This window comes from Typopeltis vanoorti, chromosome 12 (genome assembly GCF_054136105.1).
Source record: "Typopeltis vanoorti isolate ZY-2024b chromosome 12, IOZ_Tvanoo_1.0, whole genome shotgun sequence".
NCBI lineage: Eukaryota > Metazoa > Arthropoda > Arachnida > Uropygi > Thelyphonidae > Typopeltis > Typopeltis vanoorti.
The window spans coordinates 21194163-21221811 of NC_143560.1; the positions used below are offsets into that span (position 1 = coordinate 21194163).

A 27649-nucleotide genomic window follows, 5' to 3' on the forward strand; every position below is an offset into this window, starting at 1 on the left:
CTCATTCAAACTGAATTTTCTCCCGATATTGCATCCTTGTTTATGTTCACTATGACCTATATTTTATTTGGCAAGGAAAATTTACAAACAAATACAGGGGGTCTCCACTTTCTCTCCCCCCTGACTAATTTCTTTATGGAAACGTTTGAAGAGAAATTCTTAACTCTGCCCCATATAGACTCACTGTATGGCTATGCTTTGTTGATTATGTGTTCTCCATTTGGCTGCATGGCCTGGATGCTCTCAACATATTTTTAACATACCTAAAGAATCAACATCCCAGGATTCAGTTCACATTGGTAAAAGAAAATTACAAGTCTTCCCTTCCTAGATACTTTAATTACACAGCCTGATGGATCCCTGGCATTCTCTGTTAACAGAAAACACACACACACACACACACACACACACATACACACACACACCAGTAGATTCATTCACAAAGTCACATTATTCCCCCCCCCCCCCTCTCAACAGTATAGAATTATTAAAACTTTATGTAATAGGGCTAAATTAATTAGTTCAGATGTGTCCTTTTTTATTGAACTTCACAAAACTTTCTTAGTCAGTGGCTACAATTCCTACTGTATCCAAAAAATATTAAAATCCCAAACCTACACACCCTCTCTAGAACAGAGACTACACCAAAGCTATTACTATTCCATATATCTAAGCACATCTGAAAAACTAACAAAAATCTTTAAAAAATGCAACCTTTCAACCACTTTCAGACCACATAAAAAAATTATATCCCTTATCCATTCCACCAAAAACCAGCCACACTCCATAGACCCACCAAGTGTTTTTCAGGTCCCATGTAGTTATAAACTATCCTACTGTTGCCAAACAGCCAGGATAGCAACATCAAAATTGCTGAACATAAGGACTATATATCCATTTCCATCACTACAGCCACTCAGGATTTGCTGACCATGCTCTGGATACCTGCCGTAGAATACGCTGAAAGAAAGTCACTTTACTCCACTGCCACAAATATAAATACCAAAGACTTTTCCTTGAAACTGCTCTAACCTCAACAAATTTTGTTGCATGAAACTGCTAAATTTGGGAAGCTTTCATCCTCTGTATTTCAGCCCAACAGCCAAGGACATTTAATTTAGTGAATATTTAGGGAGGCACTATTTAGGACTTTAAGCTTACTCTCAGCTGACATGCTCATTTTCATTATTTAGTTTAGTGCCTGCATGCATGTATCTTATTTTGTTCCCTGATGGTGGTAATTTGACTTTGCCAAAATATTCGTCATCATGCATATCAAGGATTTAGGCCTAGCATGGCCTGGTTTTCTTTTTCCTAGTGGCTTGTACCTTAAGGCTTGTTTTGGTAATCTTTCTGTTTTCATTCTTTGAATGTGTTCCATCCATTTATGTTTATATTTTAATTTTTTCTATTGCTGGTTCTTGGTTTAATTCTTTCATAATTTCTTCGTTTCTTTTGTGATCAAATAGGGTATGCTTTGCAGTTTTTCTCATAAACTTCATTTCTGCTGCTATTAATCTTTGTTTGTCTTTTCGTTTTATTGGAAGTGTAATATTGGAAGTATTAATTAAATTTATTTTAGTTAATATTAATCTACGTTTATAGTTTCCTTAAAAAATGCATTTATGAATAGTCAACATATAAGCTTTACTACCAGACCCAGTATTTTACTAATTAAATTTCTGCAGCTACTATATCTTAGTATTTTCTAGTGACAGGTCCTATAGAATTATTGAACCATTTGTTTTTCTTTCTGATATTTGTGATCTGTGATGGACTTTTTTTTGCACGGTGAGTAATAATATTTTTAAGTCCACTGGTTTTCTGCATTTCTCTCAGATATAAGAGTGATTAAATGATAAGTTATTTAATATTGAAACACTCTTATAGAAATAGAAAATCTAAATAAGTTCTGGATAACTAATGAGATGTTGGGATTCTTGGAACTAAAAGACCAAGCATGTTTAAATATAATGACAATCACCTGAGCAAAGCTCATTAAACTTTATATAAATTATTTATTTCTGTAGAATTTTTGGCCATGTTTCATAGCCATTCTCTATACACTACAATAAAAAGAGATAAACATAAAAAATGAAGAGCAATTAAATTGAAAGTGTGTTATATTATATGCACTATCTGCAGGAGGATAACTTCATCTACATTAATAGATATCAAGAAATAAAATAAAATAATAAAAAATAAAATAAATTTAATTTAAATAAATTAATTATAATTTTTATGAAACACAATTGAGAATGTTTAATGTAATCAATTTTAAGTTTAGGATTGTAAATGTGCCAACATTAAAATTAACTGATTTGAAATAAAAATTAAATTTTTATAATTTTATTTCAAATCACTTAATTTTAATTTTGGCTTGAATTGTAATCATATTTCATTTTGTAACCACCTGCTAGATGGCATTTCAGCATCTGGCTCAGCTCCGTAAACAGATTTAAAATTCTCTGTTTTAATGTCACCTTGTGATTATGCTGATGCAATAATGATGACGACCAATTAATGGCAATAATAAAAATTATTCATTCTTCTGAATATTTGTGGCTAATAAACTTTATTTTTTCAGAGGGGTCTTACCAAGGTCCAATAAAGAGGTATAATAACCTGTTTATTTCTCTCATCAGGGATGTTCTCCAGTAACGAAGTAATCCAATGACCTGTTTTAGCCACTTATTTTGCAAGCATGTCCTATAAATCTACCAATACCTCCATATCTCTGGTTTCATCAATTTCTTGAAGTACAGTTTGGTCAACAAATAAATAAATACTTTCCTTTTAAGCTGAAAGATTAATGTATATATGCGTTATAAGTATTCTTGCCATGCCCAAATTATTGCACTTCATATTTATTTCAAAACAGACATAACACGTATTCATTACTTCAAAACCAACACATACATATTCACTTCAAATCAGACTACTTTGTTAACCAGATACTGCGTGAATCTGCTATAATATATTTATGCAGATGGATAGAATTCGTTATGTCAATAAATTTTTTTACTTATTTTTCATTTTTTTAGCAATATGCATTCATATTCTTCTCACTGTAGGAAAACACCAAGCAAAACACCTATAACTACTAGAGTCAAGGAGAAGCAGTGCTTATCATCTTGTAGAACTCGTTCTGTGGTAGGTTTTTTTTGAAACATTTATTCTGTATATCTGATATATGAAGAACATTTTAAATTGAGCTCAAAGTGATTTTGATTAAAAATATAATAGACATGCTATTTATAACACTGGTAACATGAACTTTGGAACTAGGATAATCACAATAGGGGAGTGTTATATGTATTTTAAGATGTAGAATTTAAAAGTAGAATTTTTGTTCAACTGTGTCAATGGTAAATTAGAAAAAACGCTTTATAAAACAAAATAATATATATACATAAACAACAGTTTTTGAGGACTTGTGTATTGTACTGTATTTACTATAAGTAAGAAAAATGCGAAGTACATATAATTACCTTTAAATTATTTTATGAATGGCAATTCATCAAACTACAGTTCATCACACGATAATTCACTGCAAATGCAATTGATCAAAAAAAAAAAAAAAAAAAATTCACAAATAATTTTTGAATGAATTCTTTCATAATTCATCAAAATGTAATTTTCTTGTGAACTATTGTTAAAAAGTGTTCATTAACAATACCTAACATTACTCAATATACAAACAACATATTTAATTGGTCATTGGAACATGATGATTATTTTGTTGCATTTTAAAACATTGTTATGTAAGTATACGTACTGCTTCATTGTGTAGATAGTGATTTATCTTTATAATAAATTTCGTTCTACCCTAATTTTGTCACAACAACAATAGTCAGATTGAAATTAAAAATGACAAATTTTAATATAGATCTTAACTATCAAGTTTCATTAAATTTCATCCAGCCAGAGTGGAATTACTAATATTTCGAAACTTCTTTACGAAATTGCTATACTAAAAGTGATTCAGTTGGAACTAAAACTGAGCCATGCAGACAACTTCTTTGAATTCCACTAAGTCTGAGAGTTATTGTAATATATAATTTCAATGTGTTGTTCTTTTTTTAGCCCTGAATGTAGTTGAATTGCAGAATAGAATGGTTCGACAAAATTTGTAGAAATTTCGAATACCAAATCTGAGTAAAATTCATCCTATATAACTGGTATGTGTGTATGTGAATCACATACTAATATTACTACTACTAATAGTAATAATGATAGAGCCTTCATAGTTCAGTCAGTATAAACGAAGCCCTTTAGTTGAAAGACTTGGATTTGAATCCTGTCTATGACACAAATAATTATCATCAACTGAAAGCGAGTTAGCAGGCCTCAGACATAGATGGCAAAGTTTTTTCCTCCGGGAAACAGGCAAACCATTTCCCATGAACACGCATATTTACAGACAGGAAACACTTATCGTACAAGAAAGACAATAGGAAATCATGTTGTTCGGTAATTATTCCTTAGTAGTAGTGCTATTCCATCAACCATTAAGTTGATGAAAGAGGATGATGAGGGTGGAATAATGATCATTATTATTACTACTACTAACAATAATAATAAAGCACTTACTATTAATAATAATAATTAGTAATAGGTGCCTTTAATTAGGAAGGTAAGGATTCCATGTGATAAAGTATCCATGTCGATATAAAGATTTTTTATGTAATTTTTTCTAGATCATGTAAAACACATAAAATACATATATTGACTGAAAGCAATACCCCCCCCCCCCAAAAAAAAAAAAATTACCACACACACACACACATCTAATATATATAAAGGAGATATCATGCTAATCTTCAACTGCATCACAAGTTAATCCGATAAAAACTACAGTTCTTTTTGATAAATACACTTCACTTCTTATTCTTTTTCGATGATTTGATTTGTAGTTTCAATGAATTGTTGGTTTTCAATGAATTGCCTTTTGATAAATCGTGTTTTCGATTAATTGCTGTTCAATGAATTGCTTTTTCTTCCTTTCGATTAATTGATTAACTGTTGTTCAATGAGCTGTCTTTCAATTTATGGTTTATTTGATTAATTGTTTTTGAGGAATTTTCTGGATATCTCATGATGCTCTTGTACAACTGTTCGCTTTGCTTTCCACTTGATACACCAAGGTTTTCAGGAAAGAGGTCCATGTGAGAATAAAGTGAATCTTTAGTGGCATGCAGTCCAGTCTTGTGATACTTGTATGAGTTGACTGACTAGTTCTTGATAATTTTCAGCTTTATTGTTGCCCAAAAATCCTTCACCAGTATCATTGAATGAGTTATATTTTAGTGAAACTGGATTTATTTTTCCTAATTTAAGGTTTAGAGAATATATTTTATTTAAGATTGACTTCTGAAATTTTGGGATATCTTGCAGTTAGGCACTTATAAATGCAACTTACATTTATAAGTGCAAGTTCATTGAGACCTTGGGTGGGTATGTTTTATGTCCACACTTTCTGGTATAAAATCATTTCTAAGACATGTTTTCATAATATATTGAATATCTGGGCAATTGCAGAACATTAAGATCAAAAGCCAAAGTTTTTCAAATTCTCTTTGCATACCTAACAGTATTATGCACAATTAGTTTAAAATTGTCTGAAATATTCTAATCTTCATCCTTGTGCAACTTCTATCAATTCGGACATTTTCAAAAGATTTCTTCATACTTATTACATAAAAATGAAAGGTATGAAAAGCTTCTCATTACTATAGTTTGGAAGAGTCTCCAAAAACGAGCATCAATCTTTTGGCTCATGAACTTAATTTTTCTGAAAAAGACTATCAGTATTACAGCAGTGATAACAAATTCCATTATTTGTATCACAGTATGAAGCTAGGATTTTCCTGGAGCCAATAAAAAGTTTTGTTGTTGAAGACAAAATCAAATCACTTCAGATTATTGTTTAGATAAATTTGTATCTTTAAGAAGATTATTTAATTCCTTCTGCTCAATCAAAGATATGTTGGCAATCTAATGGATGCTTTATTTTGATGATAGCCTCATATCCACAGAAATAGAAGGTTCATCATTTGTTCTTACCAAATGTTGTAGTGATGGCAGGACAGGTGCTTAAAAATCTAAGTTTATAGATTCAAAGCTTGGATATGATATGATAAAAAAATCCAGGTTCATTAGTGAAATAGTAGTACCAGTTACATGAAAATCATTGGCAACCAAAACCATAGACCAGTCTTTTTCCTTGAATCCAGTGAGGCCTATTGATTGACTTTAGTGGATATACAGCAATGATGAGATCTCATTTCATGACTAAGGTAATGAAAGCATGCAGTGTCGCTGTATACATTTGTCAAAAGAACAAGCAAAATAAAGGCAGTTGGAGATTGTTTCACAGCTTCATTTTAAATGTGACAGCGATGAATTTAAAAAAAAAAAAAATACAGGAACATCTAAGCGCAAATGAGAACTAACAGACTGAGTTTCTGTTGAATTCCTTGATGTATGACAAGAACAGATACATTCAAGTCATGTCTCCATTTATTTTGAAACTGCTGACTACATGCCTTGAGAATCACATAGTTGCATCATCAGATTCCTAACATGTACCCCTCATCAGGTGTACATGATACTACGATGGTATTAAACAAAAGGTTTAGTACCATCATGTAGTACTACTTCCTGTCAACAATTTTTCCACTAAATTATTCTATCTGCCAGGACTCCAGTATTGTTACATCTTATATTTTGGTCTTCTGGAGCACTTATAACTGCATCATCCCACTTACATCTTGGTCTTCCTCTGGGCTCTTCCCTAGCATTAAGCATCTGGTTTTGATAACCTGTTCTTCTTTCCCATTCTGTTTAAGTGACCATATATTGAATGTTAGCTCTGCTCACCTTCCTGAATGCTAAAAAATTCAAGTACCTTCCTAATGTCTTCATTTTTAATTATGATTCTGCTACTGATACCATTGGTTGAGGTCCCTACTTTTTCTTGGAATCATATCTGTGGTTTACAATTTCTGATCAACTATTATTTCTGACGTAGTTTTCAGATTCTTAAGAGCTAAAATTGGTTTGAACACTGCCTAGTATACAGCTAGTTTAGCTTTGCTTATTTTCTTGTCTGTTTCCATATTTAATTTGCCATCTTCACTAAAAATGGTGCATAAATAAGTTAAAAAAAAGGTATTACTTGTTTATTGGTTCTTCGTTCATGATTCAGTTGATTTTCAGTATTCCTGTCTCTTTTCATAGACAGAAACATTGCAGCTATCTTCTTAATGCTGATTTTCATACCAAATTTGTTACAGCATTTATTTGATTTAGTTGTGATTAGAACTAATCTCAAGTATTATGGTCATTTAAACAGGAAAAGAGAGAGAGGGCATTTATGGACTGGTGATAGCACAATATATAGCCTCATAAACAACAGAAAGAGAGGAAAAAATACATTTATTAAACTTGCTAATATTTCACTGTGTGCTCTGATGATTCTGGGTAAAAAATGAGCAGAGAATAGTTTCCATTGAACTAAGTAATTGTGAAAAACAGTTCAAATTGTAACTGAAAACAGAACTAATGTCCTTACATAGTATCCTCTGTGGACCAGATAACCATATAGTTAATTTAGAGAAGTCAGGCTATCAGGTCTCCTAGACTAGTCTACCAGATCAGTTAATAACTACCGTGAAGAACACAAAAATTACATCCATGATCATCCATGTGGCAAATCAATATTGGCAGACCATGCTCTGGATACCTCTTCACGTAAGATTAAATGGAATGAAACATGTATATTACAGAAGTCGTTATAGATCTGAGAGACTATTTTTGGAATCAGCTTATTAATTAATTATTTGGAAACTTATTAATTAATTATTAAGATCCAAGAGATCCAAATCATTTTGAGACTTGATAGCCTGATTTCTCTAAATTAACTTCATGGTTATCTGGCTCATAGAGAGTGCCTTGTAAGGACATAACTTCTATTTTCAGTTACAATTTCAATTGTTTTCCACAGTTTCCTAGTTCAGTGCTGTGTGCCTGTCACAGTTACAATTGTGCTCTGACTATGTTGGGTAGAAACCCCAGCAAAATATTAGTAAGTTTAACAAATGTATATTTTCTTCTCTTGTTGTTGTTTATACCATGAGGCATTATTTTGAATAAGCAATGATGCCTAAGGCTTTCTGTATGTAAAATATAGCCTCTCGCATTCAGGTCATCTCCACTTTCCAGTGGTATGGCTTGTTTTCACAGATGGGACTGGTGAGGTTAGTATTGTTGCCTGACAAGCATACCTTCCTAGTCCGAGGAAGTGTCAACTGACCTCTAGATAGTAAATATCTTTTATTGCTTGGTTAAATACCACTGTCCTGCTTATTGGAAGCATGAAGTAGCATTGTCACGTTTCGTCTATAGAGAGTATCTCTCTAGGGTGTATCTTAATTATATTTTTAAAAAATTGTTATTTTTAAAGTACAATATTAAAAAATCAACTGCTATTATCGATGTATCAACTGTTCTCTTTTTTGGTGTTTCATCTTTATCCATTGTTCACTGGTTAGTGCACTATCATATTATATTAATTTGTCAAGGCCATTTAAGAGCTCTCAATGCAATGTCAGCTTGATTAAAAAAATTATTTAGTTTTGCACATGTGTTTCTATGTTGTAAGCTGAACAAGTAGAATTTTTTGTTTAATTTGTTTATTAATTTTTTAAAAATTTCATTTGATATCCCTAATATGCCAAATATGAAGAAAAGAACAATTAAGGAGGAGAATTTAATGAAGAATGACAGCTGCAGTACTACACACGCTTGCAGCCAAAGATAAAATGGTGTGTTTACTTTGTGATACTGTGATTTCAATAGTGAAACAATACAATTAAGGTAGACATAAGGACCCAGAAATATACAAAATTGGAAAGAGACCAGAGAAAATTTATACTTATAAATATGAAGTTTTTAAAAAAAAACCAACAACAATTATTTCAAATGATGATAGGATGAAGTAATGAAATTACCAAAGCAAAGTGGCATATATACTCAAGAGAAAATGTAAGCCATGTAGTTATGTGTGTTCCTGTGTTTGAATGGAACTAACCTGCAAACTGCCCTGCCATGGTGCATCGATATTGTTTTGCTGTTATAATCAAAAATCTGTCTTCATGCTCCATGGTAGAGCAAGGGTGACCTCTTAGCAAATGTTTGGAACACATTCCATTGGTTTGAAACACTGCCCAGAGCTTGGACATGCTGCTATATGAGGTTCCAAACTCTCTGGCAGTATCAGTCATTCTTCAAACTTTCCAATAATTCTTTCCAGTATTTCATGTTGATGAGATGAGATCTAGATGAGACATTACACGATATCTATGTTTGCAACATTATTCTTTCACGAAAAGAGCTTCTTTCAAATAATTCGCTTAGTGCAGTTTTTTTTGCTTTTTTAACCTGTTGAGTGCTATCACATGACCCCTTTGCACGTTATTTGAAAATATGAACTGTGTACTTGCTTTTTACTCGAGGTCATCAGTAGTTATGCAAATTGCCACAAGTTGATTCCTCTGAATTTGCAGTTATAATCTTCAGACAAAGTGTTCATCCCTAGGTTTTGGACACCAGTGTAAATTAATGCATCTTATAGTGATGGGAGAGTACTTAAAATTGATGTATTTAGTAATTTGGAAGATAGTGGATAGAGAGTTGAAATTCAGATCTGTATATTTCACCTTTGGGTAAAATATCTTGATGGGTCCCTTGGATGTTGAATGATGCACTGAAAAGTAGAGATAGGTATGAAAAGTATGGCAACATCTCTTCATCACCTCCTCATCCCCAAGAAACTCAAGTTCTCTGGTATTACATTTCTGAAGACAGATTGAAATTTGTATTTTAGGTTACAAAAATTTGATTATTAGTTGGAATAGAGGAAGATGGGTATGAAAGAAATATAAGTTATTAAAGGGGTTTTATAGGATTGATTCATGCAGTTAGTTTCACTTCATCTTAAGAAGAGAAGGAACAAGAGGATGTGCCACAGAGATACCCCTAATGTTGCTGTTGTTGATAATCTCCATGGAGCCCTAAAACTCATCGCGGGAGATCCCAGCTATCAACACAATATCTATGATACCTCTTCTCAACTCCATTAACAGACAAAGTACTCACAACTGACTCTGTCAACCCATTCCATTCATTCAGCACTCGTCAAGCAAAAAATCAAGTCCTCACACCTATGCTAACCACACTCTTATCAAACTTCCAGAGATGACATCTTGTTCTGCCCCTACTAGCCAAGTGCTGAAATATTTCCCTTCCATCAATCCTATAAAAGCCTTTAAGTAACTTAAATGTTTCTATCATATTGCAACTTTTTCATCTATCAACCAACTTTTGTATACCTTCAATCTATCCTCATAGGGAGCATTCTACAGATGACTCACCATCTTGGTCACTTGTCTTTGGATCCTCTCCACCACTTCCTCATCCCCAAGAAATGAGGTGAGACCAGATCTGAGCACTGTAATCCAGATGTGGGTGCATCAAGGCTTTATAAAGAAAAATCATTACTTCCTTATCTCTGCTTGTTAGTGTGTTCTTCAATAACTAAGTAATACTGTGAGCTACCTTGTCTACTTCAGCAGTATAGTATTCTCCCTGAACTTCAACTCTGTCTACTAATAATTCTTCTACGTGTTATTCCCGCTTCCTATGCAGGGTCCGCGTATTACTTTTAGATGCGACTTCTTGTTAGTACTACTCCCAACCGACCCGTCGCCTGGTCTGCCGCTGGGGGGGGGGGGGGTATATTTTTGACTGTAGAGGCGTATGTTCACTGGGCTGATTTGCCTGTTTGCGGGATGAAAAACGCCAGATAAACTGGCGGAAAAACCCCTACTGATCGCGCCCAAGACCGGCTAACTTGGCTATGCCTGAGGAAGATCCTCAAATTCCTCACGTCTACAACGGGAATCGAACCTGGGACACTCCTTCCCCAGGCATATGGTTGCGAAGCGCAAAGCCACTAGGCTAACCGCGCGGTAACTCTGTCTACTAATAATAGTATCCCCAAATTCCTGGCTTCATCAGTTTTGTGGAGCACATTTCCCTCAAAGTGGTACATAGCTTGTAATCTTTGTATCCCAAAATTCATAACTTTACACTTTTACACATTAAATTGACATTTATTATGTTTTACCCATATAGATGGCCTATTTAAATCATCCTGCAAGCTCTTTACATCACTTTGATTAACTATTATCCTATTTTGATTAACTTTGCATCATCAGCAAACAACTGAATATCCTTCTTCAAATTATTTGTTATATCATTTATGTACATAAACAGCAGTAGTCTAAGCACAGAGCCTCATGACACCACTAGTCACCTGAATTCTGCTCTTCCATAACTATTTTCCACCACTCCTGAGATACTAATTGGTCTATGATTTGCTACTACATACTTAGATCCTCCTTTATGCAGAGGAATTATTTTGTCTTCCTTTCGTCTCTTGGGAATTTTTTTAGCTAATTTCTTCTCATAATCTGATTTTGCTTTCCTTACCATTCTGGTCACCTTTCTTGCCTACTCCTTGTATTGTTCATGTATTAGCTGATTACCTTTATTCTTATATATTCTCCACAACATGTACTTTGTTTGCAGCTCATGTAGTCATCTAACTCCTATGCAAATTACCCTCCTGATCTTGGGTATAGAATATAATATTACTTCCTCCAGAGACGTCCCTTGACTATCCCTCATATACCGTGAACATCCTTCTCTTGTAGGTTTTTATGCCAAGCTGCCTTCTAAGTGTACCTAAATTTTCTGCCTTGGAGTTTTACATACGAGGGTGGTCCGAAAAGTTCTCAGCCTAAAGTTAGTTCACAGGGGGGCGAGATACTGCTATTTTGTCCTGTTGGCCAACAGAACAAAATAGCAGTATCCCCCCCCCCCTGTCTTGTCTACGCTTTTCTCTCTGAAAATAATAAATCCATCACATTCTGTCACTGTAACTACATCATCTGCTGTTAACCAAGTCTCACTAATGCCTGTAGCATTTGGTGAGGTGGCACTAACCATTGCCAAAAACTTCCCATCTTGTTCTTGATACTTCTGGCAGCATCTCTGTAGGTGCCCAATCACCTTTACTTCCTCAATTGAGTTTCTTTCTTTCTTTCTTTTTATATGGTTTTCATCCACAAAAGGTTAATAGTAAACCTATAGTGCTGGAAGTTTTTTCACTTGGCTATGCTACCAATTATATATTTGGTTTAATCCTTTATCCAAGTGTAAGCAAACACAGTTTGTGCCTGAAGTATTTTCAGGACTGGGGAAACTCGTGGCAAAGGTAGTTTAAGTTCTCATCACTTGCTCCCATAATGCAAAGTACATCTCCTTGCGGACATGTATACTGCTATGCATTAAGGGAAGAGCCACTATCTAGACTGGTTTCGACCTTTATTGAGGTATCATCAGTGGGAGCCAGACTCAGAGGTGGTGATACTAGGGTGAAAGTAATGGAGAAGTCATATTTCCATATATGAGTTGCCAAAAAGTGTCACACCTTATTATTAAAATTCTCTGGATTAGAGATAAGTTGATGAAGTTTTTTCACTTGGCTATGCTACCAATTATATATTTGGTTTAATCCTTTATCCAAGTGTAAGCAAACAAAGTTTGCACCTGAAGTATTTATCCAAGTGTAAGCAAACAGAGTTTGTGCCTGAAGTATTTTCAGGACTGGGGCAACTTGTAGCAAAGGTGGTATAAGTTCTCATCACTTGTCTTAGTATCCCATAATGCAAAGCACAGCTGAGCGGGGTGTGCTGTCATCTCCTTGTGGACATGTATAATGCTATGCATTAAAGGATAAAGCTATGCATTAAGGTCCTGAAAATACTTCAGGCGCAAACTTTGTTTGCTTATACTTGGATAAAAGATTAAACCAAATATATAATTGGTAGCATAGCCAAGTGAAAAAACTCCCATCAACTTATCTCTAATTCAGATAATTTTAATAATAAGGTGTGACATCTTCTGGCAACTCGTATATGGAAATATGACTTCTCCATTACTTCCACCTTAGTATCACAACCTCTGGGTCTGGCTCCCGCTGATGAGACCTCGGTAAAAGTTGAAACCGGTCTGGGTGGTGGCCCTTCTCTTAATTCATAGCAGTATACATGTCTGCAGGGAGATGTGTTTTGCATTATGGGAGATACTAAGACAAGTAATGAGAGCTTTTAACACTTTTGTTACGAGTTGCCCCAGTCCTGGAAATACTTCAGGTGGAAACTTTGTTTGCTTACACTTGGATAAAGGATTAAATCAAATATATAATTGGTAAACCTATAGTGCATTTATACTGTGGATGGGCTAAGGAATTTTTTCTCCATTTTTATCATTTTTATATATGTTTTTTTTTTGTAATTTTTTATTTATTTTTACATAGTCATGAAACCCTGCTCCAGTGACCAAACATGGAACTTTTTCAAGCCACTTCAGGCCTCCAATAAGTGGGGCAGTGGTGTCACCCCAGGCACTGATATTCATTTTCCATCTAAATATTAATTTCCCACCTAATTGACTACCCTATCCAATATTTTTGTTTGAAGACTAGAGAGACTGAGCTTGTTGGTAATTCTCACACTCATCCCTTGCTGTTCTTGCAGGTTTTCAATCTTTCACTTTGTCCTTTTAAGGACTACATAATCAGGCCCTCTAAGTTCTCACTTCCACTACTGCAACTTTCACATACACTATCTTACTGCTACTTTCAACCACATCATTTTTACTGTCATTCACATTGGAACTCCATTCACTCTAAGACTTTTGCTTTCATGGCTTTCAGTACTACCTTCCTGCTACTTTATTCTCTCACTTTCAACAAGTCTCTCATTTATGGCTCATGAAACATCTAAGATACACTCTCTCCCCCACTGCCACTCTCAAATCACAATCTATTTTCTCTTGGTAGCAAACACAGGACACACACACATGCACTTTCACAACATGTCACTGTTAAATCACTTGCACAATGATGTCTTGGCCACCATTGTTCCTATTTGCATCGGTATTATAAATAAAAATTTATCTATCATATTTGGTATATATATATATATATATATATATATATATATATATATATATATATATATCAAGAATAAATACACTCAACCACACCGTTATATGCAAGAAAACTACAATTGTTAATTATCAAGATATCATTAAATCAATATTAAAACAATTAAAACAATGACTTAGCTGCGAACTTGTGATCATGCAGTCCATCCAGCATATGCCACATGCATGTACCCAAATGGACCGCATGAGGAGTATTTGAAAAGTAATGCTTCCATTGTGTTGTACCATCATTTTACATTGTGGTTTAATCCAATAAGAATATAATTTGGTTGACTAAATCCCAAATTGCCAGCCCATCCTCGTTCATTCAGGTAAATACCTAACAGGGTGCACCACGAGAAGGTGAGGATTGGACATTAGGTCAGAAGCCCTGATCAGTTCTTTGCATTCCTTTAAAAGCTATGTGTGTATATGTGTGTGTGTGGGGGGTCTCCTCTCAGTTATACTGCTTTGACCTTTAAGCACACACTCCACCAGGGAAAGGAAGGAGTAGTATTCAACACTAAATAAGGATAATCTTCTTGAATAGCAGGCAATATCAAATAGAGTGATGTGGGCAAATATCAGAATAGGGAACTGGATAATGAGACTTATTTGTGCCTATGGTCCCTCAGAAGGTTCTACTAAAGTAGAAGTGGAGGAATTTTTTGAGCTTTAGAGAAAGCAACTGACAATGAAAAAGGAATAGTTGGTCGTTGTTGGGATCTAAATAGCCGAGTGGGAAATGATTGTCAGATATATAAAAATATTTTGGGAACATTTGGAGAAAAGAGCAAAGCTAATAATAATGACAAATATCTGTTCTGTTGGATTTCTGCTCAGAACATGGACTGGTTGTTACTAACACAGTGTTCCAACATAAAAATGTGTACAAATTCACATGGAGAGAAAATGCAAGGAATAAAAAAAGTCTCATTGACTATGTTATTGTTCTATATTCTCCCCAGGACCTTTTGAATGGGCAAACTGCTTGGCTGGTTTTACTGACCTCTCAGCTAATTAATGTTGTGAATTGACATGGCTAAATAATGAGCAAGAATGGAAAAATAATTTAAGACATTTTTTAATTAATAGTGACGAGAAATCGAACTGGAGAGGCTCTTGATGTTCATGAGACCAGCTCATTTCTTGCATTGTAAGCCAATCTCAAGAGCTTCGGATATTCACGTTGCACACCAATCCATATGCGGAAGAAGACAAAAATTGGGATCTTGAATGCAACAGTATCGGTTGCAAAGAAGATCTTTTACGAAAGAGACATAATTTGATGTTTGAAAGAAATAAATTGTGAAAATTGAGCGAATTCAAATCGAAGGCAAACATCGATGTTAAAAAATTTTCAAAGTTGAAAGATTTTAAAAATCTTTCAATATTTCAAAGTTGGGTTGATTTTGGGATTTGTGTACTGTCAGAAGTTGTATACAGGTGAGAAGTAATTATCTTGAGGGTAATTAATGTCTTGTATACCTAATTTTTTAGAAGCCGAAGAGGTTCTGAGTGAGATGTGGTTAAATCAGGAAAGGTTGGAGTGAAAGTCAAACCAAGAAGAGAAATTACATAAGCAAAGTGTATATTAGATCCAGCATTATTTCAAAAACAAATGTAGAAACTAGGAAAGTTTCCTAAGTTGACCAGAGAGCTTGTGGTGATACATTCCTTGGCATTCACAAGTTGCCTTAGTATGGACTACTTAAAAGACATAGCTGCCTTAGCATCTATATATTCGCCTTTTATTAGTCCATTTTGATAAGATTTCACTGGCATGACAGCTGTTTCAAACTAGTTGGTTCTCTTCAGAGATGCTGTATAAGTATAGACCCTCTCTAAAAATTAGCTGATCCCCAGACCATTCACAACAAGTGACCGAAGGATCATCCAACTCAGTGATAGTTCCACTCAGTGGAACTATCACTAAGTTGGACGATCCTTCGGAGACAGGCTCACCTACCCCACTGAACAGAACCGCTCAAATTTCAGGGAATAGCATTCACCAACATGGCCCCGATAGAAGCCATGTCGGAAAACACTAATCCCCCAGAGACTGAAATTGCTCTCTCAAGGCAAAACTGTCCATTCACTTCCCCGTAATCTTAAAGCTCCCCCCCCCTCACCGGGAGCCAGACCCGGAAGAAACCTTAAGAGAACAAAAATTCTCATTCAGTACTACGGAACTTGAAATGTCAGAAATGTATTTTTAGTAAGCAAATTCTCAGTTGGTGCATAAAAGTTAATTACTAAAATAAAGAGCCTAAAATGGCTTCAGCTTAGTGATGGAAAATTACATAAGCAAAGTGGATATTAGATCCAGCATTATTTCGAAGCCAAATGTAGGAACTGTGAAAGTTTCGTAAATTGACCAGAGGCTTGTGGGAATACGTTCTTCGGCATTCATGAGTTGCCTTAGTGTGGAATACTTAAAAGACATAGGCGCTGCCCAACTGCCTATATATTTGCCTTTTATTAGTCCATTTTAATAAGGTTTCTCTGGCCTGACAGCTGTTTCAAACTGTTGGAATAATGCTGGATCTAATATGTACTTTGCTTATGTAATTTTGCATTGCTGAACTGAAGCCTTTTGGCTCTTTATTTTAGTAATTACTTTTATGCACCGACTATGAGTTTGCTTACAAAAATACATTTCTGACATTTCAAGTTCTTTAGTACCGAATGAGAGTTTTTGCTGTCTTAAGGTTTCTGCCTGGTTTCTGAAGAGAACCAACCAGTTTGAAACAGCTGTCAGGTAATGAAACCTTATCAAAATGGACTAATAAAAGGCAAATATATAGATGCTTGGGCAGCACCTATATCTTTTAAGTAAGTAGTCCATACTAAGGCAACTTGTGAATGCTGACTCTCTGGTCACTTACAAAACTTTCATAGTTTCTACTTTTGGCTTTGAAATAATGTTGGATCTAATATCTACTTATGTAATTTTGCATCACTGGACTGAAGCCTTTTGGATCTTTATTTTAGCAAGAAGAGAAATATGTTCATAATTAGAGATGTGAGCGTATCAAAAAGTAAGGGGAAGTGAACTGAGGTCTGTCGTGTAGACTAGATTATATACTAGAATTAAGAGCTTAAACATTTTACTATACATCTTGTGTAGCATCATCACTCGAAGAAATATATAAAAACAATATAAATGTGTGTAAACACTATCATCTGGTCTCCAGCATATAGCAATTTTTTTCACTAAGAAAGTAAATTATACTTGACAAAAAATTGTATTCTTGTTTTTATCTTTATTTTATCCAAATGTGAACAAAAAGAAGTTTGCATGTGACATATCTTCTGCTCTGAAATATGACTTATGCCATTGAGTTACTCTTACGCCAGAAGACACTTTTCGTTGCATTATTCTGTGCTTTATGGTATACTAATGCAACTTTATGTGAAGTCAACTTCTCTGTATGCAGGTGGTCTCGTCCTGAAGATATTGCATTGTATAAACTATTTGCACATTCCTAGATAAAATAAGAACGAAAACAATAATACAATTTCTTGTTGAATATAATTAATTCCTGGCATATGGGGCTGGCATCAAAGCTGATTGTTTGCATGCAGTTAATTTGAATGTTTGCTTCCTTGTTCTTCCTTAGTGAATTATATGAAATAATTAGGTAATCACAATTCCTTTACCATGAGCATAATCAAAATTTTATGAGCTGTTTTATGTCACTTCTGCACATATTACAGTTAGCAATTACAGCATAGTCACTGTTATAGAATAAATGCTGAGCAAATATAGCACAACAGCAGTACTTTTACAACCATCAATAACAATTATATATTCTTAACATTAGTTTTCCTTTATAATTTTCATTTTTTTTCTTTTCATGCAATTTATTTAAAGATTAACGTACCAAATTATGGAAAATGGTTAATGCTTAAACAAAAATAATTTGGTTTATGTAATTCCATATTCTTTGTGTCTATATGTTTCAAATGAACCATTTGGCATAGTTGATATGGTAAAAGTTTCAGCTAATATTGTAAACTTCAATTTTCAACATTAGCAAGTGATGTATGAAGATCATTATTCAGCTGAACGTGATTATTTTCTGAAAATATTCTAATAAATTAGAATTACAAACAAGTATATTCTAATAAATTAGAGGATTCTAATAAATTAAACTAATGGACATAAACATGTTAATTTGGATTACTGTTTCATAGCTTTGGGCACTTGATCACCTTGAATGAATTAATCTACAATATGCAAATTAAGTGGACAATTCATGTATATAGTAACTAGGTAACTCATTGATATTAATTTTAGGCATTGAGATATTTAATATAACATTTATGAATATTTTTGTCTTTGCAATTATAACTTTTTAATTTATTAGCCTGTAACTTTTTTTTTTTACCCAGTTTTCATGATTTTTATTATTATTATTATTGCTTGCCATAATGAAACAAAATGATTCCACTTGGCAGAAAGCAGAAATACCAGTTTTCTGGTCATCTAGTTTTATTCAAGATGTTACCAATAACTGATTTGATATTATTCTTATGCTTTTACTTTTGCAGTATCCTGTTATTTAATGTTTTTGATTGATATCTATTTATTTTAAGGAAGCAAATAAGGAAAACACATTACCTGCTATTAGAAGTAAACCAGCTATCCATTGTGGTATTCCATTTCTACCAAGGCAACACAGTAATTTTACTTTGATAAAACCATTCTCTTTTCAAATGAAAGAAAAATCAACTTTATCTGAGAAAACTTCAGAAGAGAAACAAAAGGTACTAATTTAATCTTTTGTGCTTTATTATTTTGCATACATGTAATAGTAAGTAAAAAAGTTATGTTATTAGTTATGTATACATATTTGTAACAGTTCTGGTTAGACTAAATGAAGGCATTTATGGTAGGGTCAGAATAAAAGGCAAGAAAAATATTATGTGTACCTTATTTTAGGTGGTAGATGAATTTCATCACTAGATCTAAGACCATCAGCCTGCTTTATTGGAAGCCTGAAGTAGCTTTAAAAAGTTCCATGTTTAGTCTGGAGAGCAGGATTTCTGGATAATCGACCCTTAGCCCACCCATGATATCAGTAATCCAATGATTGCTGATATTCTAATATTCTAACCAACATGCAACTGGAACAAGTGGGATACATCTGACTTGTTCCAATAGTTTATAAGTTTCTGATGATCTTGATGCACACTTGCAAGCTAATAGAACAAGTTATGTTTGTATAGTTTCTCTGTAGGTCATATTGTGCAAGTTAATAATCTTGTAATATTTTTCTTGATTTTAATTCAAACTTTTTTATATATAAATTCCACATTGGGTTAATATAAAAGTAATATCCATAGCACATCAGAGCAGTGTATGGCATATGGTTAAGAAACTTCTTGACGTGTTTCTTGAACAGCTAGATATTGATCCTTGGGGATACGCAATGTGAGTAAGACTGTTAGAGGATATAAACAGAATGAAAATGGAGGATGAGAAGTTGTGTTTCGTTGGTTTGAGGCAGGATTACAAATGAATGATGGGTGGTTACCATCTGCACATCTTTTCATAAGAAGAAAGGTGTAGGAATGATGGATACCATTTCAGAAGTATAGCATCCTTGAAAATAATTCTCAAAGAGAGACAGAAGAACCAGACTGAACATTATTTAGTTAATTCTGAGATGGCTTAACTAAATTTAACATACAAAAGAACTGAAACATAATTATCATTCAAAATTAAGTGGATATTGAATACCACATTATTTCTTAGCCGAATACTCAAAGATAGGAAATCTAATCTAAGAGTTTCATGCCGAATACAGAAAACTATATAAAGTTCGGCGAGTCCAAGCGTAAGCCAACACCCAGTAGTACAATGCCAGGGCAACTCTGAGTAAAGGTGGAGCAAGCTTTGATCACTGTCCTTAGTATTTACCCATAATGTAAAACAACAGCTCCTAGGAGATGTATTACTGTTCTGTATTATGAGAAAAGGTCACTACCCAGACCGGTTTCGATCTTTTTTGAGGTCTCATCAGTGAGTAGGCAGACCTAGATGTAATACTAAAGTTTCAATAGTCAGAGCATATTTCTTTACTGTATGAGTTCCCAAAAGGTGCACAAATACAATTACTGAAATAAGAGCCAACAGTCTTCACTTCGGCGAAGTAAAATTATTCAAAATTAAGTGGATATTGAATACCACATTATTTCTTAGCCGAATAAGAAACTCAAAGATAGGAAATCTAAGCTCTGACTATTGATACTTGAGTATTACATCTAGGTCTACCTACTCGCTGATGAGACCTCAAAAAAGGTCGAAACCGGTCTGGGTAGTGACCTTCTCTCATAATGTAGAACAGTAATACATCTCCTAGGAACTGTTGTTTTACATTATGGGTAAATACTAAGAACAGTGATCAAAGCTTGCTCCATCTTTACTCCGAGATGCCCTGGCATTGTACTACCAGGTGTTGGCTTACACTTGGACTTCCCGAACTTTATATAGTTTTCTGTATTCGGCATGAAACTCTTAGATTAGATTTCCTATCTTTGAGTTTCTTATTCAGCTAAGAATTAACATGGTATTCAATACCCACTTAATTTTGAATAATTTTACTTCGCCAAAGTGAAGCCTGTTGGCTCTGTTTTCAGTAAAATAATTATCATCCTTTCAGATTTAGGCCACTGGGCCTAAATGCTGAGTCTTTTTCAATCTTTTCATATTTCTGTGCTTTTTTTGTCACAGAGAATGTAGCTGTTGTCTGTAGGAATTTAATTTCTCCAGTTTTTATTCTTTTTTTCTTCTACAGTTTTTGCAGTCCTTAATTCACTTCCATAGAGGGTCTTGCCACAACTTTGAAAACTTTTATTCTTGCATGCTTTTGAAACTTAATCATAAATCAGGATATTGTGTATTGTTCATTTAATTACTACATCTCATACTCAAGCTCTAATTAACCTATTAAGAAACTGACTCTTCAAATATAACCGAACAAATATATTTGATTAGCAAAAAAACAAATGTATACTGCATAAGATCATTATAGAATATGATTATGTAAGTACTAAGTTATATTTAAAAATTGAGCTCAATAATTTGTTTTTGTTCTCATTGTAGTCTTGGTCTTTCTAAGATTAAGATCATGATGAGAGCAGCAAATAATAATAATAATTATAAAAATAGTTTCACTGCAGTATCATCCTTATTAACAAAATGCAGTAAGGCTGAAGTAGTTTATTTTTTTTTTTTTATGGACAGATAAATAGGAATTCTGGCAGCACAGTTGACTCACTTATAACAACTCCTAGGAACCTTGAGATTAGTTTGTTATAAAATTATCTTTAGAACAACATTATGCTGGGACTTTGATTAGGACTTTGTTCTTGAACAATTCGGTTCCCGAACATATTTTCCGAACAAAAAACACTCCGGTTTCTGAACAGAATTTCGGTTCCCGAACAGACAAATGGCAACGACGTGCTACGCATGCTGAGCCGTAAGGCAGGAAAGTGTCAGTTACCCAGTAGCCTTCATTCAGTGCAGATGCCTGCTCGAATTTGCAGTGAGTTTTCTTTCTGTTTTTTTTTTTTTTTCCATAAATTATTATTAATTAAGCCACCATGGGACCACAGAAGAATAGGGATAGCAGCAAAGTGGAAAGAAAAGTTGTTAGAACCACAATAGAAATGAAAAAAGAAATCATATCCAAACATGAAAATGGCATTCGAATCTTGAATCTTGCTATGCAGTTCAGTATGGCGAAATCAACAATATGTGCAATACTCAAAAATAAATAAATAAATAAAATAAAAAATAATGTTTTTATGGAAGGGGACTCCCCTTACTCACCTCCTTCCACTTACGTCATCAACTATGGATAAAATAAAAACGAAAATTTAACTTCACTTTAACTATAAATTTTCGTTTTTATTTTATCTATTTATTGTGTTTATTCTTTTTTGTGTAAGATCTTATGTATTTTCATTATGTTTGTATACGATCTTATGCATGAAGTACTGTTGTAAAGATTTAAATAAACAATCATCTGTTATTCAGGAACAGATTAATCTATTTTACATTAATTCTTATGGGAAAATAGGTTCATCTTTCGAACAGTTCGGTTTCCAAACAGCTTTCAGGAACGAATTAAGTTCGACAACCGAGGTTCCACTGTACTTGTATTCTTTCAAAATTTCAGAATCACCTTTGTGAATACATGTGTTTACATGTGAATACATATCACACTTTCTTGTGAATACATGCGTTTAATAAAGGAGCAGTTCAGTAATGGTGTAACAGATACATCCATCATTGGTGCAATGAAATTTCTTTTCCACTTGATGTCTATTTTATGCACTCAGCATAAAAAACATCTGGTCATCTAGTCATCTACAGCCGCTATATATACTCACTAGTCATCTACAGCCGCTATATATTTTTCTTACAACAGAATATTCTGAAAAATATCTGTACACATCTTTTATTTCAATTTTTTAATTAACAGTAAAATCTTCCATAAACAAAATTATGTTAAAGATGTTTAAATGAATTTAAATGTTTACAATTTCCCAAAGAGTAAAATCTGAACATCTTCAAATCAAATGTTAATAACTTTCTTCTGTTTTTTCAACTTTCTATCTATCCATGCTACTAGCATACTATGGTTGAACTTCTACACATACTAGCCACTGAATTAGAAACATTTATTTAATACTGTGTTTCCATATAGGCATGTAACTACCAACTTCAATGTCCTGCACATTATTTGGTGAGATATGGATCAGGAACAGCTTTCATTAAATGCTTCACTTGCACACAGGAAGTTTTGTTTGTCCATACAAGTCTTCTTAAGACGACCCCAGTCTCGATCTTGACAAGCTGCCTTAGAACAAAAGTTCTAAGAACAAGAACTCTTAGACAAACAAAGTCGGTTATTTTTCCACTGATTAAACACCTGGAATATCTCGCCGTTTGAGAAACTAGTCAGCTCTGCTGTTTTCAAAATCATCGCTTCAGCCAGACGGGCACCCCACAATAAGCCTTTTATCGAACTCTGAATGATCCTTTGTTTCTCCCATTGTGACATACATTATTTACAATTACTGACCAGCAGCATTCTTAAATAGTCGCCTAAAACACATGGTGGCACATGACCAAGTATTTTGCATATACGCTGAGTAAATGATATCTACATACATCTCCATAAAGGTTTCTACTTCGGTGGCCAGTATGAGTAAATATGTGGGATATTACTATAAAAAATGTATTTTTTTTCACTCCTTTCCATGAAAGGTTGTAAACTTAAGCATGAGACTAAGGATTTTTTTTCTATTTTTATTAATTTCATTTCTTTAATTTTTTACGTTTCATAATTTATGAGTGCATTTTTAAGGTTCCACATGTAGTAGGAATCTAATTCTTTGCAGCACTGTATGTCAAAATTTATCAAGTGATTGCAGCCATAAACAGAAAAGAATACTATTAAATTCAATATATTCCATTAAGACTAAAGAAAGCAAGCAAGCATAATATAATATTTCATTTGAGATACTATGAATCTTTTGAATAGGTGAACGGATTTTGTTCAAAATTTGAGTTCTCTGATAAAAATCTGTTTAGCCATCTTAGTTCAGATTTAAGTTAGACCATTTTTATTAATAGAATTACCTAATTTATGAAAGAGCTAGAATAAACTAAAGTTAATAATTATTTATTGTTAAACATTTGAAACAGTCCTAAAAGCCCCCCCCCCTTTTTTTTTTTTTTTTTAAATCTCACTCTTTCTTGTAACCACTTAAGATAGTAGCTATGAAACTTAGCCAAAGATTCTGCTCAGACATTCAAAAAGTGGCATAAGTTATAGAGGAATCATTTTTGATAATGACCTTAAATTAAGTATCTGTTCATTTTCAAAAAAACTTCTTCCTATCATGGAAGTGGCCTATTTCTGTCTTATGCCATTGCATGAGACTGGAATAGTTCATCATCAAATTCCTGCCATGTACCCTCAAGGGGTGTACAGGATATGATAGTACTACATGAAAAAAATTACATCATTATTAATTTCCTATCTACAATTTTCCTCCAAATCAGTCTGTTACTTGTCAAGACTCCAACATTATCAGATCTTATATTTCTATCATTTAAAGCACTTTGTACCATATCAATCCACCTATATCTTGGTTTTCCTCTGGGTCGTTTTGCTGCCAACCTGGCAGAGAACACTTGTTTTGCTAATCTTTCCTCGCCCATTCTGTTTAAGTGACCATACCACCTGAGATTAGCTCTGCTAACGCATTCCTGGATGCAGACAATGTCAAGTTCTTTCCTAATATCCTCGTTTTTAATATGATACTGCCATTGATGCCATCTGTTCACATCTATAATCTTTCTCAGGACTCTCATATCTGTGGTCTCTAGTCTTTGGTCAAGTGTTTTACTTCTGACCCAGCTCTCAGATCCATAAGTTAAAACTGGTTTGAACACTGTCTTGTATACAGCTAATTTAGTGTTCCGACTAATTTCTCTCTTATTCCATATGAATTTATTCAATTGACTTCCCACCATACCGGCTTTATTGATTCTGTTGTCTATTTCTATATTTAATTTACCATCTTCAGTAAAAATCGTGCCTAAGTAGCTGAAATGTTTTACTTGTTCCACAGGTTCTCCATTCACAACACAGTTGACATTTTCAATGATTCTGCCTATTTTCATTGTTTTTGTCTTTTTATTGCTGACCTTCATACCATATCTATTACAACAGCTATTCAATTTAGTCAGAGAATCTTGCAGACTTGTAGTGGATTTATTTAGAAGTATAACATCGTCCGCATAAAGCAAAATGCTGACATTAACATCTCTTATTTTGATATCATGTTTAATACCACTTTCCTTCATAATGTGATCCATATAGATAATGAATAGATAATGAATAACACTGGAATAGTTATAATAGTATAATATTTTCATTTTTCTCTTTTATGGTCCATGTTTCACTTCCATATAATAAAGTTGACGTAGAGAGAATGTTAAATAGTCTGATTCTGGTGTGTTTTTGGGATGGCTTATGCATGTTATTTATTATGCTGTTTACTTTAACAAACTTTCATATTTTAGTGTCTAGATCTTTTTCATCTTCATATGATAAGCATTCCATCTATTTGAAAATATTTACTTGTTCTAATATTTTATTATCTATTACTATTTTACTTCTTATTGGGTTTTCTCCTTTGTAAGACATTACTTTTAGTTTTTACTTTTGATATTCTCATATTATATTGTTCTGAAATTTCATGTAATGATTTTACTAATCTCTGTGATGGTCATTGTTACAGGATATAACAGACTTTGTCTCATAGACTAATTCATCCACATGTAGATCTCTCATGTATGCTGTCCAGAGATCATTTAATATCTGGATTTATGCACTTGTTTTTTTTCTCCACATCTTTGATATGTTCTTTTTATGGATTTCTTCGAGAATGTTCAATCTGTCTAACATAACAAACACTGCAATTGCAATAGGTTTTATAAACTCGTCATCTCTCTCTTCATAGGTTCATGTTATGTTTAGGTGATCGTAACATAGTGGAGATTTTTTATAGAGGTCTAAAGGCAACATTTAAGTTATATTCTTGTAGGACTTTTGCTATTTTGTCTTTAACGTTCTTGATACAGGGTAAAGAAACCAAACCTTTGTAGTTATCTGCTTATTGCTTTGGAGCCTGTGATAGTTTATTCAATACGTTGTTAATATTTTTGATGTTGTAACCATTTTTTTTTCCATTGTCTTTAATGTAAATTATTTCCATGTTTGTTTTATCATCATCATCACCTGATAATGTAATGGCTCTCTCTCTCTCTGTTTTAATATTTTGATGATACCTCGTTTTTTGTGCCGAGTGGTGATATGGGAACTAGCATGCAGATACTAACCTGTATTAAACTTTTTTCTGTATACTTCAAATGTAAGATAACTATCTTTTTCTACCTGTGATGTAAATGATTTTTTCATTTAAACCATTAAGGAAGTCAGTGAAGTTCAGAAGAGATTCTTCTGATCTTGGCCAAATGATGAAAATATCATTAACATATCTCACCCATAATCTTTATTCAGTATTTTATTTATCAATAGCTGACTGTTCAAAGTTTTCCATGTATAAACTGTCACAGGCTCCAAGACAACAAGCAGATAACTACAAAGGTGTGGTTTCTTTCCCTGTATCAAGAATGTTAAATACAAAATAGCAAAATATAATAACTTATAATATATAAGTTATTATATTTTAATATAATTACTTAATATAACTTAAATGTTGCCTTCAGACTTCTACAAAAAATCTCCACTATGTTAAGATCGCCTAAACAATACATCAACCTATGAAGAGACCAGGAGTTGATAAAATCTATCGCAATTGCAGTGTTTGTGACATTGGACAGATGGGACATTCTAGAGAAATCCATCAAAAGAACACATCAGAGATGTGGAGAAAAAAATGAGTGCATAAATCTAGATATTAAATGATCTCTGGACAGCAACATAAGAGATCTACATGCGGATGAATTAGGCTATGAGACAGTATGTTATATCCTGTAACAATAATCCATGCTTGTGATATCTCATTACTGCATTCACCATCTGTCACATGTTGAATTTTAGAAAAATTACTGTTTGTGATTTAGAAATCTCAATGTTAATACTTCTTTCTACAGGGTGGACTGTAAGTCATGGATCATGCTTTAGAAAGGGCCTGTCTTTGTGAAGCAACTGCATGTTTTTTAACATCACCAAATACTGTATAAAACTATACATTGATTTTTTAAATTATATTACTTTTTATGTGATTTTTTTTGCCAGTATTAAATTAATAATTATGAGTACTATAAGCTATGGAAATATAAACTCAAGCTATTAATTTAATACATATCTATATTTGAGTTATAAGTCAGCAGTTAGAATTGAAGGAGGTACGGAAAGATGGTTTGATGTTAAATCAGGTGAGAGACGAGTGCACATTATCTCCACCATTATTCATCATCTTATGAAGGAAAGTGGCATTAAACCTGATATCAAAATTGGAAATGTTAATCTCATTTACTTTATGCAGATAATGTTACTGTTAAATAAATCCAGTACAGATCTGCAGGATTCCTTGACTAAATTGCATAACTGCTGAAATAAATTTGGTATGAAAACCTACAATAAAAAGACTGGAAATAGGTAGGAACATTGAAAATATTAACTGCATATTGAATGGGGAAAAGGGAACTTTTGAACAAATGGACAATTTGAACTTTTAAAGCATTTCAGTTATTAGGCATACAATTTTTAATGGCAAACTAAATATGAAATGAATTAGCAAAGAAGGGAAGGTTGGAAGCCAACTGAATAAATTTGTATGAAATAAGAGAAATTAGTCAAAACTCTAAACTAGCTGTATATAAGACAGTATTCAAATCAGTTTTCACAGATATTAGAGTTCTGATATGAATTCTCATATAGATACGAACAGATCATTTTATCTTGAGAGA

General features: G+C 33.4%; 1 protein-coding gene across 3 annotated transcripts in view; it reads left to right on the plus strand.

Moving 5' to 3' along the window:
• Nucleotides 1-27649, plus strand: part of LOC150100620 (uncharacterized) — a 174156-nt gene that overhangs the window by 113079 nt on the left and 33428 nt on the right. For 2 of the 3 annotated variants that reach the window (XM_090401971.1, XM_090401973.1), the window contains 2 exons: nucleotides 3045-3153; nucleotides 18721-18891. In XM_090401971.1, coding sequence (XP_090258097.1) covers nucleotides 3045-3153; nucleotides 18721-18891 — 280 coding nt within the window. The remainder of the gene's footprint in view (nucleotides 1-3044; nucleotides 3154-18720; nucleotides 18892-27649) is intronic. The other variant, XM_090401972.1, reaches the window with a different exon arrangement.